At 37.4% G+C, this 15,869-nt stretch overlaps 1 protein-coding gene across 5 annotated transcripts in view; it reads right to left on the minus strand.

The window, feature by feature from the left end:
- FNBP4 (formin binding protein 4) overlaps positions 1–15,743 on the minus strand; it is a 36,371-nt gene extending 20,628 nt beyond the window's left edge. Inside the window, exons 1-11 of one of the 5 annotated variants that reach the window (XM_074336398.2) lie at positions 15,391–15,633; positions 15,086–15,153; positions 14,303–14,395; positions 10,217–10,353; positions 9,683–9,869; positions 8,921–9,068; positions 8,506–8,626; positions 6,473–6,811; positions 5,333–5,543; positions 2,588–2,712; positions 510–614 (exon numbers count right to left, since the gene is read on the minus strand). In XM_074336398.2, coding sequence (XP_074192499.2) covers positions 510–614; positions 2,588–2,712; positions 5,333–5,543; positions 6,473–6,811; positions 8,506–8,626; positions 8,921–9,068; positions 9,683–9,869; positions 10,217–10,353; positions 14,303–14,336 — 1,407 coding nt within the window. In that variant the 5' untranslated portion in view covers positions 14,337–14,395; positions 15,086–15,153; positions 15,391–15,633. Of the gene's footprint in view, positions 1–509; positions 615–2,587; positions 2,713–5,332; positions 5,544–6,472; positions 6,812–8,505; positions 8,627–8,920; positions 9,069–9,682; positions 9,870–10,216; positions 10,354–14,302; positions 14,396–15,085; positions 15,154–15,390 lie in introns of all 5 variants that reach the window. The other 4 variants (XR_016018368.1, XM_019743645.3, XM_019743646.3 and 1 more) reach the window with 4 other exon arrangements.
- Positions 15,744–15,869: the final 126 nt, after the last annotated feature.

A 15,869-nucleotide genomic window follows, 5' to 3' on the forward strand; every position in this document is an offset into this window, starting at 1 on the left:
CTTTCTACAGGAGTTTCTCACCTAATTCTACCCTGCCATTTTGTCCAGTATGCTATACTATGCTTACAAACACGACTCAGAACTTTTTAAGTAGATTTCTAAAGCTTTAATACCTATAAAGTGCTTTCAACATTTTATGGCCTCATCTAATTTACGAACAGAATTTTAATTTATTAGAAAACAACCTATATTAAAATATGTGCCTACCAAGTTGTACACCTGGAATTTATATAAGGCTATTTATTAACCAATTTTACCACAATGAATTTAGTAAGGTATATATGCCTATTGAAGGTGGTAAGTATCATCATTATACACAAACTCTCAGTATTTATCTTCATAATAATATTTTCTTTTGGCTAATACATAGTTTTATTTCCTGGGGTGGTACTTCAAATATGCTTCAAGGTTAAACATTTAAATTTAGGATTAAAACATAAACAAGACAGATTCCTCATACACACAGCATTTCATTCAAACACTGTTTATACCAAAAATGGCTAAATTACCTCAGTCTGTAAGAGTAGCACATGAAAGTTGGAGATGGACTGTCTATTAATGCCTAAAAATTCCAATTTACTCATCAGGGTATTTGCCAGTTCTCCAATCTGAAACTGAAATGCAGGAAAGAAAAAAAGTTAAAAATGGAATCAGCAATATTTTCTGTATTATGTAAAATCTTTCATTTATTGTTTATAGATAACTAGAAAAATGGGTCTGCCTATAAATTATACAGCCTTTCTCAAATAGCTGCATCCAAATAGCTTTGTAGAAGATAAAATTCTAACCTACAGTAAAATAATTCATATAACGAAGTGACATGACACAAGGTCTAGAGAAATTAAATGCATAATTACTCTAACGTAAGAGGGATTTCAATAGTTGAAAACAGATCCTAAAGGATACGACGCCTGATAAAAAATCTTGTGAATGTTTAAATTAAAAAAAAATTATTACAATAAAAGACACACTGCCATTAATTCCCCTCAAAACACTCCCCTTCCCTTCGAATCCACTTATCCCATCGTTCTTGCCACTTTCTGAAGCAGTTCTGGAAGCCCTCTTTCCTGAGTGTCTTTAGTTGAGTTGTTGTGGCTGCCTCGATGTCCTACATTGATTCAAAACATTTACCTTTAATGGTCATTTTGACTTTGGGGGAAGAGTCAGAAGTTCCACGATTCCAGATCTGGTGAATAAGGTGGCTGAGGACGCACAGTTATGTTTTTGACAGAAATTGCCGTACCAGAAGCAATGTATGACACGGAGCCTTTCCATTGTGATCAAAAACTACGGTGAATGCTGCTGCCAAGTGCCATCCAACAGAAAGGCAGGGATCTTCAATACGGAAAGCGGCACATCGAACCTAGTACATGTGTGACTAGTTTCAACTTGTTCAGGGCAGTCAGTCGGGTGTGAGCTACAGTTGAGAGGTGTGTTTTAAAGTTATCCTCTATGACAATGCTCCGTGTCCCACATCGCTTATCGTATACAACTATGGCAATTTCTATCAAGTAAAAACATTACGGTGTATCCTCATCCACCTTATTCACTGGATCTGGCACCAGGCGACTTCTCGCTCTTCCCCAAAGTCAAAATAATTCAGGATTTCAAGGCAGCCATGACAATGCAAACTAAAGACAATCACAAAAGAGGACTTCCAGAACTCTTCAGAAAGTGGCGAGAATGATGGGATAAGTGTATGTGAAACGAGAGGGAGTTATTTTGAGGGGGATCAATGGCAATGTGTCTTTTACTGTAATCATTTTTTTAAAAATTTATTTTATGTGTTTTTCCAGGACCCATCAGCTCCAACTCAAGCAGTTGTTCCAATCTAGCTGAGGAGGGCGAAGCTCACAGTGACCCATGTGGGGATTGAAACGGCAACCTTGTTAAGAGTCCGCGCTCTAACCAATCGAGCTAACTGGCAACCCGTAGTAATTTTTTTTTAATTTAAACATTCACCGTATTGTTAGATCATACCTCATATAACTCCTAATACTGGTCAAACTATCATTTATCCATTATAACTGCTTATACAAGCCATACTCTAAACAAAATGAATTCTCCCAGTCCCTTCTACATAGTGGTACAGTATCCAATGACTGGATAAACTCTTTCAAGTCAAAAGAATATGCCAAGTGGTCTTTCCAACAGACCACCCTTAAATAGCTACGTAACTTATGGTCCAATTCTCCTCATGATGTTAGAAATAGAAACGAAATTGGAACCAAATTTGACTTTATATAAGGACACGTAGTTCATGTAGGAATTAAATTTTGGTGTAGTTTCTTTAGTACTTCTAAACCAGAAAAGCCAATATTTGATAAGCTGTTGCTTTCCAATGGAGGCCTTACTTAAGTAATTAAAACATTCAGACTTTATTTTTAGATAGTTTCTCTACATCAAATCAGTCTTATAATTCCTTATTTCTGCCTTATATAGGACCTTTTCACCTAACCAAGTAGATGATTTATATTTGAAGATAGTAAAGATTACTTTTATTACTTGCTACTAGAAAGTAGTTTAATGATTAGCAAATTTAAAAATATTTATTTGTCAAGCTGCATTAAGTTATATGCGTACATACTTTTAAATCCTGTTCTTCTTCTACTTTAGGTGCTGTTTGTACTTTCATCTTCTCTGGAGATTCCTCTACTTCCATCTCTTTGTCTGAATTCTCATCTATTTTTTCTGAATTTTCAGCACCAACTGCTGCAAAAGAAAGTATGTGAAATTAAATAAAAAAGACCAATCCTGATAGAGCCCCATGTACATTGTCTGAACCCTGTAGCAGAGATCTTTTTGAAAAAGGTTATTAATTCTCTATCCATTGCCTCTGTTTCTTACTTGTTCAAGCCCTATTGACTTAGCAACCTACTGTCTTTATAAAGCCAAAAAATTTTGTTCTTTATAATCACCTTTCTTAAAATGGGTCTATGGATAAAATTTACTTTGTTTTACCATATTACTCTGTAGTGTCTGCTTTTTCTTTCTTCTTTATCAATCTTTTCTAATCTTATTTTCTATAATACCATGGCTTCAATTACTTGCAAAAGCTGGATATCAAACTTGGGATATTATAAGGGTTCTTTACCAAGTGGCTGTTGAAAAAAGGCTTTAAAATCAGAGCAGCATTTTTAACTACCTGTTAACTTCCTTCCTGAACTAGTTAAGACCTGCAGACACTCTAAACTGGACCAACCTACTTTTCGCGGTAGTATCTGTTGGTAGTGGGAATCTCCAGAAGAGAACAGATTTACCACTAACTTGAATGGAGTAGAAGACATGAAGTCTTTGTTATGCTTGCTTTGGAACACCTGCTTACCATGCTGATCTCCATAAACAATGTAAATCTTTCTATCATGAGGATCACAGATTTTTTTTAAAAATAACCAAATTTAAGTACCTCTTCTTGATTCTGGTTAATCCTTGATCTAAAGAAATATGACTTTAATATCACTTTCAACAGCTTTTATTAGCCTAAAATTTTATATTTAGTTCTTAACCTTATCATATAAGGGGCTCATTCTCTTTTTATTTGATCATTAATATTTCTTCTGCATTTTCAAATGGTCTGAAACCAAATCTTTCTACGCTCCTACTTATTAGTTTGTAATTCGTTCACATATTAGATACCTTAGATTTGGTGGCAGGTAAAAGAATTGAACAATTTTAGGCACCAGCAGAGCTCTAAGACTTGATCATTTTGGAGGGCAATTAGGCAGAATTTATCACATTAAAATGAACACACCCCTTGACCTAGCAACATACCAGCAGGAATCTATACTATGATACTAAAATCTGCACAAAGAAATATGTACCAGTATGTTTATTACAGCATTATTTTTATTATGAAGTATAATAAACGTTTGTGAAGTATAACAAGTGTGTGTATCATTTTAAGAAATAAGTATTCAGGTAACCATAAACCAGCTTAACAGAAGACTATTACTAGCACGTCTGATGCTCCCTGTACCTCTGCCATCACATCCACACCAGACATAACCTCTACCGCGTGGTGTCAGTAATAAGTACCGTTAGTTTCATCATGCATAGACAGATCTTTAAACACAATATTTTTGCCATTTTCTTACTTATATACACAGAATATTAACATCTGCATTCTTCTGTGGCTTTAATTGAACATTATATTGTTTCTGAGATTAATCTATATTGATGCATATTACTATGGATCATTCATTTCTCACTGTTCAGAATTTAATTGCAAGAATACACCAAAATTTATCCAATCTACCTTTGATGGACATTTGAATGGTTTACAGGTGTTTATGGATAATATAAATGCTGTATTATTAAGAGTGAAACACGGACAGAACTTATATGTCCATGAATGGGGGAAGAGTTCATTTAAGACATTTAAACCACTCAGTGGTTAAAAATAATTTTCAAGCCATATTAAGCGAAAAAAATTATGTCATCAACAATTTCATCTATGATAAAATTATGCACATATACATGTACCCATACACACACACAAACAAATGTAAAGAGAGGGAAAGTTCTAAAAGGATATATGCAGATAAAGGATAGAGAAAATGGACTTTAGTGATAGGGAATGAGAATAAAGAAAAGATGAAGTGGGACCTCTAGAATTCTCCTTCATAGTCTTCTACATTGCTGATAGATTCAACAACAGAAGATTCAAACAAAGATATTCGCATTTCCTGTGTTTTTGTTTATTTGTTGTTTAACTATAACCTATAAGGTATCTTCTGCTAGGTATACTCAATTAAGGTTTGGTGTTCAAATCTTATTGCTAACTTGCCACTACAGAATCAGGGCCAAATGGAGCTTCAAGTGTTAGTTCTGGTAAGATTGGGAAAATGCAGCAGGGTCTCTTCTATGTTACCACAAATAAAAGTAACTTGGGCCCTCATCACAGGACCACGCTATCTACACAGCCAACCAGAGGCTGGGCAAATTGTACAGACAGCAGTGAAGAGGCTGGGCTTGCCTGCCTTGCTTACCAACTGGAAACAGTGAGCTAAGTAAGGAGAACCCATGGTCTTTACACCGATCAAGGCAATTATTGTAGCAAGCGATGAAAAAAGGGGGGGGAGTCAATCTTGTTTGTTTTTGAGGGAGAAATAACCCTCAATCAGTGGTGAATGCACAACCCAATGAATGCCAGCCTTTCAGAATCTTACTCTTCCACTAAGAGTTGGAGTAGGAAAAGGTAGAAAGAAGTTCCTTCCCAGCATTTCCCTAAAAGGATAAAAGTGCTGTCCCTTTCCTTTTGCAGAAGAGGGGTAAAAAAGGATTTCCCCTGTACATCTTTCACTTCTCAAGTTTAATGTGAAGCATGAATTACCAGTTTCTCCATTTTCTGGAGTCTCCCGTCCAGTTTTGCTAGAACTTCGGCTGGTAGATTCTGGACTGGTAGCTCGAACAAACATCTTCCATTTCCCTTTTTTAGACATAAGTTTACGCATTCCATCTTGTGATGCTGGCTGGCTGATATCAGAACATGGACTAGACCCTGACACACTACCATCTCCTTCCTCCAAGGCTCGCAACTCTGCCTACAACAAACAGGAAAATAAAGTGAAGTGTCATTAACTGTTTATTAACATTTTAGTGTCTGAGTAGCAAGAATGATAGCCACGTATTCTTGGAATTTAAACCCTTTGAGGACAGGAAGCATTTCTTAATACAATTGTCCATGAGAGCTGAGCATTATGTCCCATATTGCTGTTACTTAGCAAATGCTTATTAATGATTATAGTCAACAAATGTCAATTTGAAGGAGATATGTTCTAGAAATTCACTAATACACAAACTTTCCAATATATGCACACAACAGATAAAACTTAACTTAGCTAGTCCCTCTCCACAGCTTCAAGGAGATACTACTGACATACAACACCTCTGAAATTTTTGCTTTATACCAAAGGCAGCAGATGAAACTGTTACAAGAAAATCATGGCAGCAATAGGTAAAAATCAACTTCTCAATCAGGAAAGTTTCCCATGGACCATCTTCTTTAAAGATGGTACTTTTTCCTTTTATAAAAGGAAAGCCCATGTAATGAGGAGTTCCTTACAATTCTTCTGTTATCTTACAAAGCCCATTTCACTATCCAAACAATGCCACAGCTAATAACTGAAAGTCAACTTGTACTTTAACTGTTGGGTTAAAAACCAAGTTATCACAAGAATTTGCAATGTTCATTTGTTAAGACGCTAAGTCAAGGATGATACTCATTGTATCCATCCTTAAGTCAGAACAATATCAGATTTTATTGGTTGTCAACTACCAAAAGCATCATTAGGGACCAAAAGAATTATAAAAGTCCATTGCTCAAGTTTTTACTGCATAAGCTTAAACATTATCTAGATGAAAGGATAAGAAAAACAAAATCCCAATACTTGTGCTGTAAATTGAGCATAATGGTACCTGAGTATGACAGTACTGAGGGAAGAAAATGTACTTTAAAACTTCAAAAACTTACTTTTTTCCTTTCCAAAACTAGCTCCAGCTCAAGGGTATCTTGTTCCTCTTCCTCTTCACTTTCTCCAGATTGAACAACACTGCAAAGATCCTCCTGAGAAGGGTCTTCCATATTGTCCAATACAATTTCCTGTGGCTTTACTATTGTTGCTGCTTCTTCTGTTGTACTTGTTTCTTTCACTTCTGAAACTGGCTCTACTTCTTTACAAATTACTTTTCTTCTCCATCTCTCTTCTTCTTCTTTTATTCCCTCAGGCAATAAAGGAGCAAGCAGTGATGCTGCCACCCCTTTCCTCTCTTCCTCACTATTTGAGAGAGCCTGAATTCCTTCATTTACTTCCTATAAAGAATAAAATAATCTCACTTAATTTTCAAAATCTCACCTCAGTATATATTTAATTGTTCATGCTAAAAATCACTATTTTTCAGTCACTGGATATTCTTAAAAACCAACTCCCAACAGATTAGTATATATGTTTGTACCATTTTCCTCACGTGTGTATACTGGAGGCACTGCTACTTTAGGAAAGCAGTTTGAACTAGAACCTAGTTGTGGGTAGGACTCAAACATTTCCTCCCCCCATTCTTGCTATGTCAAAAGACCGACTGATTGATAAGAAGCACAGGCAGATTTAAATAAGATCAGTTTTAGTTAAGTCAACATGACTGGATAAATCTTCATCTTCCTCTTCTGTATAATCAGGTAACCTCACATTCTGCTATGAAGGTGGTTAAGAGGAAAGTGAAATATTTCTAAAATGAAGTGTGTGATTATATTTAAAGGGTCTACTTCCTCCATTGGGATGTTTATTCTACCTTCCTCCTGGAGCTTTAAAGATTAAATTATTCTGAAAGTACTCTTTGAAACATTCCCCATCATTAAAAAATTCAAGATAAATTAAAATTCAACACACACACTCACTGTAGAATACAACTTACTTTTACTGATGAGGTGATAGAAATGCTCAAGATTCACTAGTTTTAATTGTTAAGGTAGCTGATCTTTTCATAAGAAACAAAAAAAACTTCTTATCTGTCAGAATGGCTACCACCAAAAAGTCAATAAATAACAAGTGTTTGCGAGGATGTAGAGAAAATTGAACCCTCATGCACTGTTGGTGGGACTGCAAATTGGTGCAGCCGCCATGGAAAACAGTATGGAGCGTCCTCAAAAATTAAAACAGAACCACCATACAACCCACAAATCCCACTTCTGGGTATTTATCCAAAGAAAATGAAAACAGTAATTTGAAAAGATATATGCACTCCTATGTTCCTTGCAGCATTATTTACAATAGCCAAGATAGGGAAGCAACCTAGGTGTTTCACTGACAAATCAATGGATAAAGAAGAAGTAATATACATATACAATGGAATATTACTCAGCCATAGAAAAGAGTGAAATGTTATTTGTGACAACATGGATGGCTAAGTAAAATAAGTCAAAGAGAAATACAATTACCATATTTCACTTACATGTGAAATCAAAACAGACTCACAGCTACACAGAACAAACGATGGTTGTGGGGGGGTAGGGGAGGTGAAGGAGAATAAGAGGTACAAACTTCAATTATAAATATATCAGAGGGATACGACTTACAGTTAGGGAGTTAATAACACTGTAATAACTTTGTAAGATGACAGACGGTTACTAAACTTATGGTGATCACACTGTAAGGTATACAATTGTTGAATCACTATGTTGTACACCTAAAACTAATATAACATTATCAACTATATTTATGAAAAGAATCCCAAATAGAAGTATTCTGAAGTGGAGAAGAGAACCTGAAGCCCTCCCTGCTTGACTGCTCCCACATCCTTCACAATGACCCAAGGAGCCTCTATGGCACCCTAACTGCTATAAGTGCCACATAATAAACAGAAACATTAAGTAAATTTTAAAAACAGAATTTATCCTATTTCATATTTGTGTTGTAAAATATTAACAGAAGGCTTCTATACCTGTGCCAGAGTAACATTAAAGTTCTTTAGAGTTGAAAATAAGCAAATGAGGTAAGTTGTGACACTAACCTTTTTAACTTCTCGCTTGGCTATGACTGGTCCACTTTTACTATTAGAAACAGAAATATTTTTCTCCTTAGTATATACTTCTGTATTTACCACAAAACTAGATTCAGCACCTGTTACAGAACTTAAAAAAAAAAAAAAAAATGCTTAGCAAGACAAATAGAAGGCAAATTATTACCAGCAAAAGATAAAGACTCTAATTTCCTTCTGGGGGGGGGAGGGCAGCAGGTTAGCTCAGTTGGTTAGAGCGTGGTGCTCTTGACAACAAAGTTGCCAGTTCGATCCCCACATGAGCCACTGTGAGCTGCACCCTCCACAACTAGATTGAAACAACTACTAGACTTGGAGCTGATGGGTCCTGGAAAAACACACTTAAATAATTTCATTCTAGGTAATTTCTTTTTAAGTCTATTCTTACCTGGGCTGGTAATGTTGTAATCCCTGTACCTGGGTGGCAAGATACTGGGGTAACTCCCATGTCACTTCATTTGTTTGTGTGTTCCAATAATAATAGCATCCTGTGTTCTCATCCCAGACTTCTTGCCAATCTCCCATCTCAATTTCAACTAGAAGAAAATAAAACCAATTTGAAGAAGCATAAATTGCTCCACAATTCTGACCTTATATGCCAAGTGATGCCTAAAGCCCTAACAATCTAACATACGGTTTCTCAAGCTTAGACTGTTAACATTTGGGCACGGTAATTCTTTGTTGTTGGGGCCAGTCCTTTGCAGTGTTTAGCAGAATCCTGGCTAGATGATACAGCAACACTTTCCCACCCCCTGCTGTGACAACCAAAATTGTCTCCTGACACTGTCAAATGTTGCAGGTGGGGGGACTCCCCCTCCCAATCTGTGCACATGTGGTTAAGAGAAGCAGTTTGATGGTTCTGTTTTGAACCCCAAAAGACTTTTTAAATAACGGCTTTAATTATTCACCTGGCATAATCTGCTACTGGTTAAAAGGGCCAATTAGCTTTCAAAAAATAAAAACATATCCTAGTAGTTCTCGGAGGTAACTACCCTACTTATCATCTTCCAAATACTGTATTTAAAAAGGCAGAACGCTTAAGCCTGGAGCTAAGGCATACGGGCTTTCATCATCTTTGGAATCTCAATGCCTAGAACACCTTTAAGGACTGCACTTTATATTCCTTTAAAACCCAAAGGGTCAAACTTACCTCCTGCCAGGGAACACTGCGTGTCATATTGCCACCCTGACGTCTGGGCTGAGTCCGTTCCATTTGAAGAAGTGGAAGAAAGGGTAGATGCTGCCGATTCCTTTGGCTCTGGTCGAGGCGGAGTTGGAGGTGGAGCCGAAGCTCCAACAGGAGCGGCAGGCTGAGGAGCTGTTATAGCATCAATCTCCTTTAGAATGAAAATAGTAACAAATGCATTAAAACATCAAACCCAGAAAATGGAGGAACTGGCAATCACTTTTTAAAGAATCCTACATGCTCAGTTCTTAGCTTCTCAAATCAAAACCCTCATCTTCCACTTACACAAGTTCCCCAAACCCTTCTATTCTCCACTTTTCTCCTTCTTACAACCTTAACGAAGAGAAAAGGGAAAGAGACGGAAGGGACTAAGGAAGAGAGGGAAAGGGGGAGATGAAGGGAGAGGGAGACAGAGATTGCCAAGTAGGCTAACCAGTTGAGCTCTGAGTCCCAAAGTGGCTTCAATAACTTAAAAAACCCAAACAAAACACCACTAACCGCTAGAAAGTTGGCCAATGTACTATCTATATCAGTTGACTGGTTTCCATTCGACTCTTTAGATTGTGCTGGTTTTTCGGAAGCATCACTCTCTTCATCATCACTGTCAGCATACGCACCAAGTAAGCATAAGCCCCCTAGAAACAAAAAGGTCAACATTAGTAATAACAATTCAGTATGTTCTAGGTAGCATCCAAGAGAAAACATAACATGGTTCTTTAGCCAGTTTTATGTATAAGATTCTATTTGAGCCAAACTGACAATTGCCAGAAAGCAAGATCTGAAATGCTTCCTAGCCAAACAGTTTAGTTTACTTACAGATTAGAACACACCCTCAAAATAAATCATCAAATATGCACTTAGAGCTAAGAAAACCAATCTGCATAAATACTTGGCATCCTTCTCAAAATACATGCTCAATTATTCAAGTTCATACTCTGTCAAAATAGCACATATCCGGGTTTTAGGATTTGTTGATTTATGTGTCCATATTAAACAAGTAAAGCAATTAGGGTTTAGTAAATGAAACAAAGAGATTTTCAACATTAAAAAAAGTTTTTTAAATGATTTTTCGTCAAACAAGAAGTGACAAATTTAAATGGAATTTAAAACCCTAGAACCAAAACAAAAAACAAACAAACAAAAAAACCAGCGAGAACCAATTATTCATGTCTTCCTCAAACTCAAGTTGTATGAGGTATGGCCTCTGAAATGCTGCTATGTACGCTATTTCCTTTTGTAGCACCTGTGGTTACCCTAGTTATACAAATTAAGTGAGCGTATATACCCTATATATATCATTTTATTATCATAGGTACATAGAATGTTAAAGCCTAGCTAGACTTTTCAGCTTTACTAATAAGACTAGATTTCCCAGTGCCTGACACATTATATGTTCTCAATAAATATTTAGTAAATGAACAGATTTATCAAGAAGCAAAATCTAGTTTTCTTTGTCATAATTCCATAAATGAATTCATGGGTTCAGGTAAAAGTAAACTTAAATTGCTTTATTTTTATCATACAAGAATTCACATTCGATGCTTTAGTCACATAAATCTTGCCTTCATTTTTAGTATATAGACTAGTTCATACACTAAATATTAATTTCCAAAATTAGTTAGAAGGATTCAAAGTAGATATTTGACAGTGTTTCCATTTTCCAGTTACCAAATATTTTATTTCTCGTTGTTTTGGGGCATACCAGTTAATTTTCCTGATTTTCTGAACAACAGGTAATAATTAATAACCTTGTAGGGGTAGAGCTATAAAAGGAGAGATTTCTGTATGGAAAAAATCTGCACTCAGCACTGATGGTTTTGTGTGTGTGTGGACGGGAGGAGTAAGAAGATGGAAAATTTGTATTTTCACCTAAAATTAGTTTAGAGACAATCACAGATATAATCACCCAGGTCACTGGCATTAATTCTATATATACCCTTTGGTAAAAGGTTTCAACCAGATGAGCTGTGTGGAATTTTGATCACAAAATTCCCCAAGCAGGTGTAATTCCTCAGGCTTGGGGTGGGTCTCACAGGCCGTAAGCTTAGCTAAGGCTCCACCTAGTCCTCGTTTCTTCACCTCAGAGCTTTCCACAGCACAAACCAAACCTCTTCCAAATTCCTAACAACATAATGACTATTAAATAGTAAAATAAATGAAAACGATTAAACCCAGTATTGGGGGGGAAGAGGCATACTTAATATTGTTAAGAGACACCATAAAATGATTCAATATTTAAGAACAAGCTGGTAACATATACCAAAAGCGACTTCAAGTTTCTTTTAGCTAGATAATCTCATCTTTCAGGATATAAACTCAAGAAATAACTAAAAAAATGTTTCTGCGAAAAGCTTCTAGCAGCCTCAAATAATTAAAAGCTGTAAAACTTGAATGCGCTCAAACAGGGGACTAACAAGGCAAATTACAGAACAATACTAGATGCAATATTATTTCATGATTAAGCAGACCGTAATAGGAATGTATGAAATAATGCTAAGGGGACAAAAAGTAATGCTGAAGGAATAAAAGCAAGATCAAAGTCATGAAATGCATGCAAGTTTTAATTACACCTCTGAAAATTTAATCCATACATTGGTAAAAACGGGCATAAATTTAAAACACTGAAAAAATGTATACATAATGCAAAATTGCTTAATCTTAGAAAAATAAACAAAAGTCTCACAGGACCATGACCTAGACTGCTCCTGAGATGTTGTTACCACCTGAGACCTGAGAAGGCAAGGCCATTCTTCAGAGCCACAGTCCTTAGCAGTCTTTTTCTGAGGGGTGCTGACTCCTCAAACCTCAGCATACTTCCCTTTAATGCATGGTGCCACACAATTTGCAAATCAACTATATCAGGCAGTAAATTATTTCTCAGATTATAAACCTAACATTCCTGATAAGCTTCAAACAGTAACTGTGCCTTATATTTCTAGTAACTATCACTTCCTCGTAACACCGTTTGAACAGTGGTTTCTAATCCTTTTAGTCACAGAAATTATTAATAATCAATCTCATAAAAGCTACAGACCTTCTCCCAGGAAACACACTTGAGTGTCCCACTTCAGGGGATTCACACACTGCTGACACTCATCTGTGGAACCACATTAAGTACCCTTTTCTAGAAGATGCTTAAATACTGGTTGACAATCAAAGTGGTCTATCGATCTAATTTAATAGAATTTATTCTAAAATTTTCCTTAATTTCACATGCATATACAATGTTTTTAGCATAAAAGTATTGATATGCCTGTGCTCGCTTTGGCAGCACATATACTAAAAAGTATTGATATGCTTGTTTTATTATATTATAAAAGCATATTTAATAACTTAAAAAACTTAATTTTTATTTTTGTGGAAAGAAATTTGGTATGTTTACAGTGATAAAGATATATTTTAAAAAGTAAATTCTTGAGTATCTACTCTATTTGTTACACAAAGCCATGCAAATAATGGAAAATTGTTTTCCTTTTGGTTTTTGTTGGACAAACTTTTTTCTATGCATTATACCAACTGGTAGGTTAAGAACTGAATAAAGCTGATATATCGTTTACCTTACGGGATGATTTTGGACAGAATGAAAACATTTCTGTTCACAAAGCACAGAAATGCCTAAAGTGCTGACTGACATAGCAATTAAAGAAATTTCTCCTGGGAACATTTAAATTCTATCTTACATGATTCTTAGAGGACTCAAATGAAATAATATATGTAGTTAGTAAATACAAAATAGTACTTCCTACTTTGGAAATCTCTCTCACAACCACACTGAGATTTTTTAACCCACACTGGGATTTTTTTGTTTTGTTTTAAGTGGCAAACAGGAAGGGGGCAGGTGAGGAGGAATAAGCATCTGTTATTCAGTGTCACATAGTACAAAAAGTACTTCAAACTGCAAAGAATAAAATTACTACCAATTATTATAATACTTAGTATCAAAACATATTTTAATTTTTCATGATATGTAGAAATTAGAAAACTAACACTTTTGTCATTTGCTATGTGTCAAAACTTTATATATTGTTTGATTTAATCATCAAATTAACTTAGGGCTGAAAGATCCATTGTATAGGTAGATGAGTTCCAGAGGCCTTAGAATGAATGCCAGAGTGGCAATTTAAACCCAAGTTTGCCTACAAAACCACTGTCACAAATACTCTTTAGTGCTTAATAAGTATTTAATAAGAGCAATTTTCAGCTCCACAAACATTTGTTAGGTACCACCAAAGCAGCATGTAAAAGAACACCAACCTAGTGGCGGGAGCCAGAAAATTCATTACCAAATGGCATTAGAAGAAAAAGTAATGCAAAGTATTTTGGGTACAAATAAAAAGCAACAAATTTTACATTGGTTGAAATGTGTGCGTGTGTATGTAGGTATAAATATGTGCACATATATATATACTATATATACGCATACACACACGTATCAACAAACTCACAAAGATTTTAAATGTTCATTTTTATGGATAAAGACAAATCATTAACACCGAAGCATTCAACAACACTATATACAAACCCAATTTGATCCTAATGAAAGATACTGTAGAAAAGATATAGAAAATAAAAAAAAATCTATACCTGTTGCTTTAACGGCTGTGGGTCTGGCAGTCATGACTGGTTTTGGAGGATTCTGAACAACTCTGGGAACCTCCACCACCACTTCCTGTTCATCTGGATTTAGAAAACGAACAAAAGAAACCTACAGTCAGACGATGGACCACAGAAAACACTACAGGTGACAAAATAATCTTTGATTTGACCTTTCAACTCTAGATTTCATCAATTTAAAAGCAGGGTGTGTATAATCCATCACTGACCCAAATAAATGGGAGATGAAAAACAAGGAGAACTAGAATCTTCCAACTACCTAATGACTTTTTTTCTTTTCTCCACCTAGTGACTTTAAGAACCTGAACGTTACCTATAAAAATTACACCTGAAATAATTAAAAAATACACAAACAATAAATCTTCTCCAGGCTACCACAGGGCCTTTACAACAAGCACAGCTATAGCATGTTTTTCCCCGCATGAGCTACCAACGTGATTTTTTTTTTTAACACCTGAAATAACCACTCCAGGGTCTGGCTTATAGAAGCGTTGTCCAGTTACTCTTAATTCAAGTACCATTCCGAGGAGAAACACACAAGTACTTGGGAACCCACAAGCTCTACTTCTCCAGGAATTTTTGGGATACCCGCCAACTTGGGCTTACTTACACTTTAGCTGGCATAGTATAAAGGGTTTGCTCACTTCTAAAGGGTCTCTTTCAGTATCAACAAAAACGACAGGAAAAGCGGATGATGTGCAAAAAAGACCAGGTTCCAGACATCAAGCCTCGAACGCGGAAACGCATACTCACATCTACCCCGTAAGTTATCCAATACCGAGCGTGGACGTTGACGAAACTCTGGGTGCCTGGGCCAACCCCTGCAACAGAGATGGCGCCTCTGGGACTGGCGCGCGCGATTCCGCGGCCCCTTCCGCCACGTTGGGGCACACTGCCGTCCTTCTCGCAGGCCCCACGCAGCAGGCCTCGGATGCAGACGCCGCCCGCCAGGATTCTCTTCCTCCCCGGCCTTGCCCGGGAGGTCTAGGCCTCAACAAGACCCGAGCTCGAGTTGTGGACGCCCCACCTAGGGGCCGAGGTCCCTCGCGCACCCTTACCTTCAGAAGGCGAATCTTCCGGGGCCGGGGCGGCAGTCACCGCGGTGGTCGTCGTCGGCGGCGGCGCCGGCGGGGCTGGCTGGCTGGGCGCCACCGCCGTCGAGTCCGGCTCGGGGTCGGGTTCCGGCTCCGGGTCCCGGCCAGGTGTGCTGCTCCGGGGACCCGGTGGAGAAAGCTGTAAGATAGGCCTGCGGCCGGGTACCGCCCGGGACTTCTTCCCCATCGCGAGCCCAAGCGCGAGCTGCTAGCGTCGGACAGCCGAGAGGGGAGGGCGCTCGGCGTGGCGCTGCGTAATCAATATTCATGTGCGGCGACACCGCCTCTTGCGAGGATCCACTTTTAACCGCGGAGCGCGCGCCAGCGCAAGCGCCTTGAGCACTTTATGGGCTTCTGGCTACTCCCCCTAGAGAGGGAGGGCGGGCTTTATCCACCGCGCTCAGCGATTGGCTATTTTGACCCATTGATGGAATCTTTAGCCA

This window comes from Rhinolophus sinicus, chromosome 14, assembly GCF_057876585.1.
Source record: "Rhinolophus sinicus isolate RSI-liver-muscle chromosome 14, RSI-T2T, whole genome shotgun sequence".
Classification (NCBI taxonomy): domain Eukaryota; kingdom Metazoa; phylum Chordata; class Mammalia; order Chiroptera; family Rhinolophidae; genus Rhinolophus; species Rhinolophus sinicus.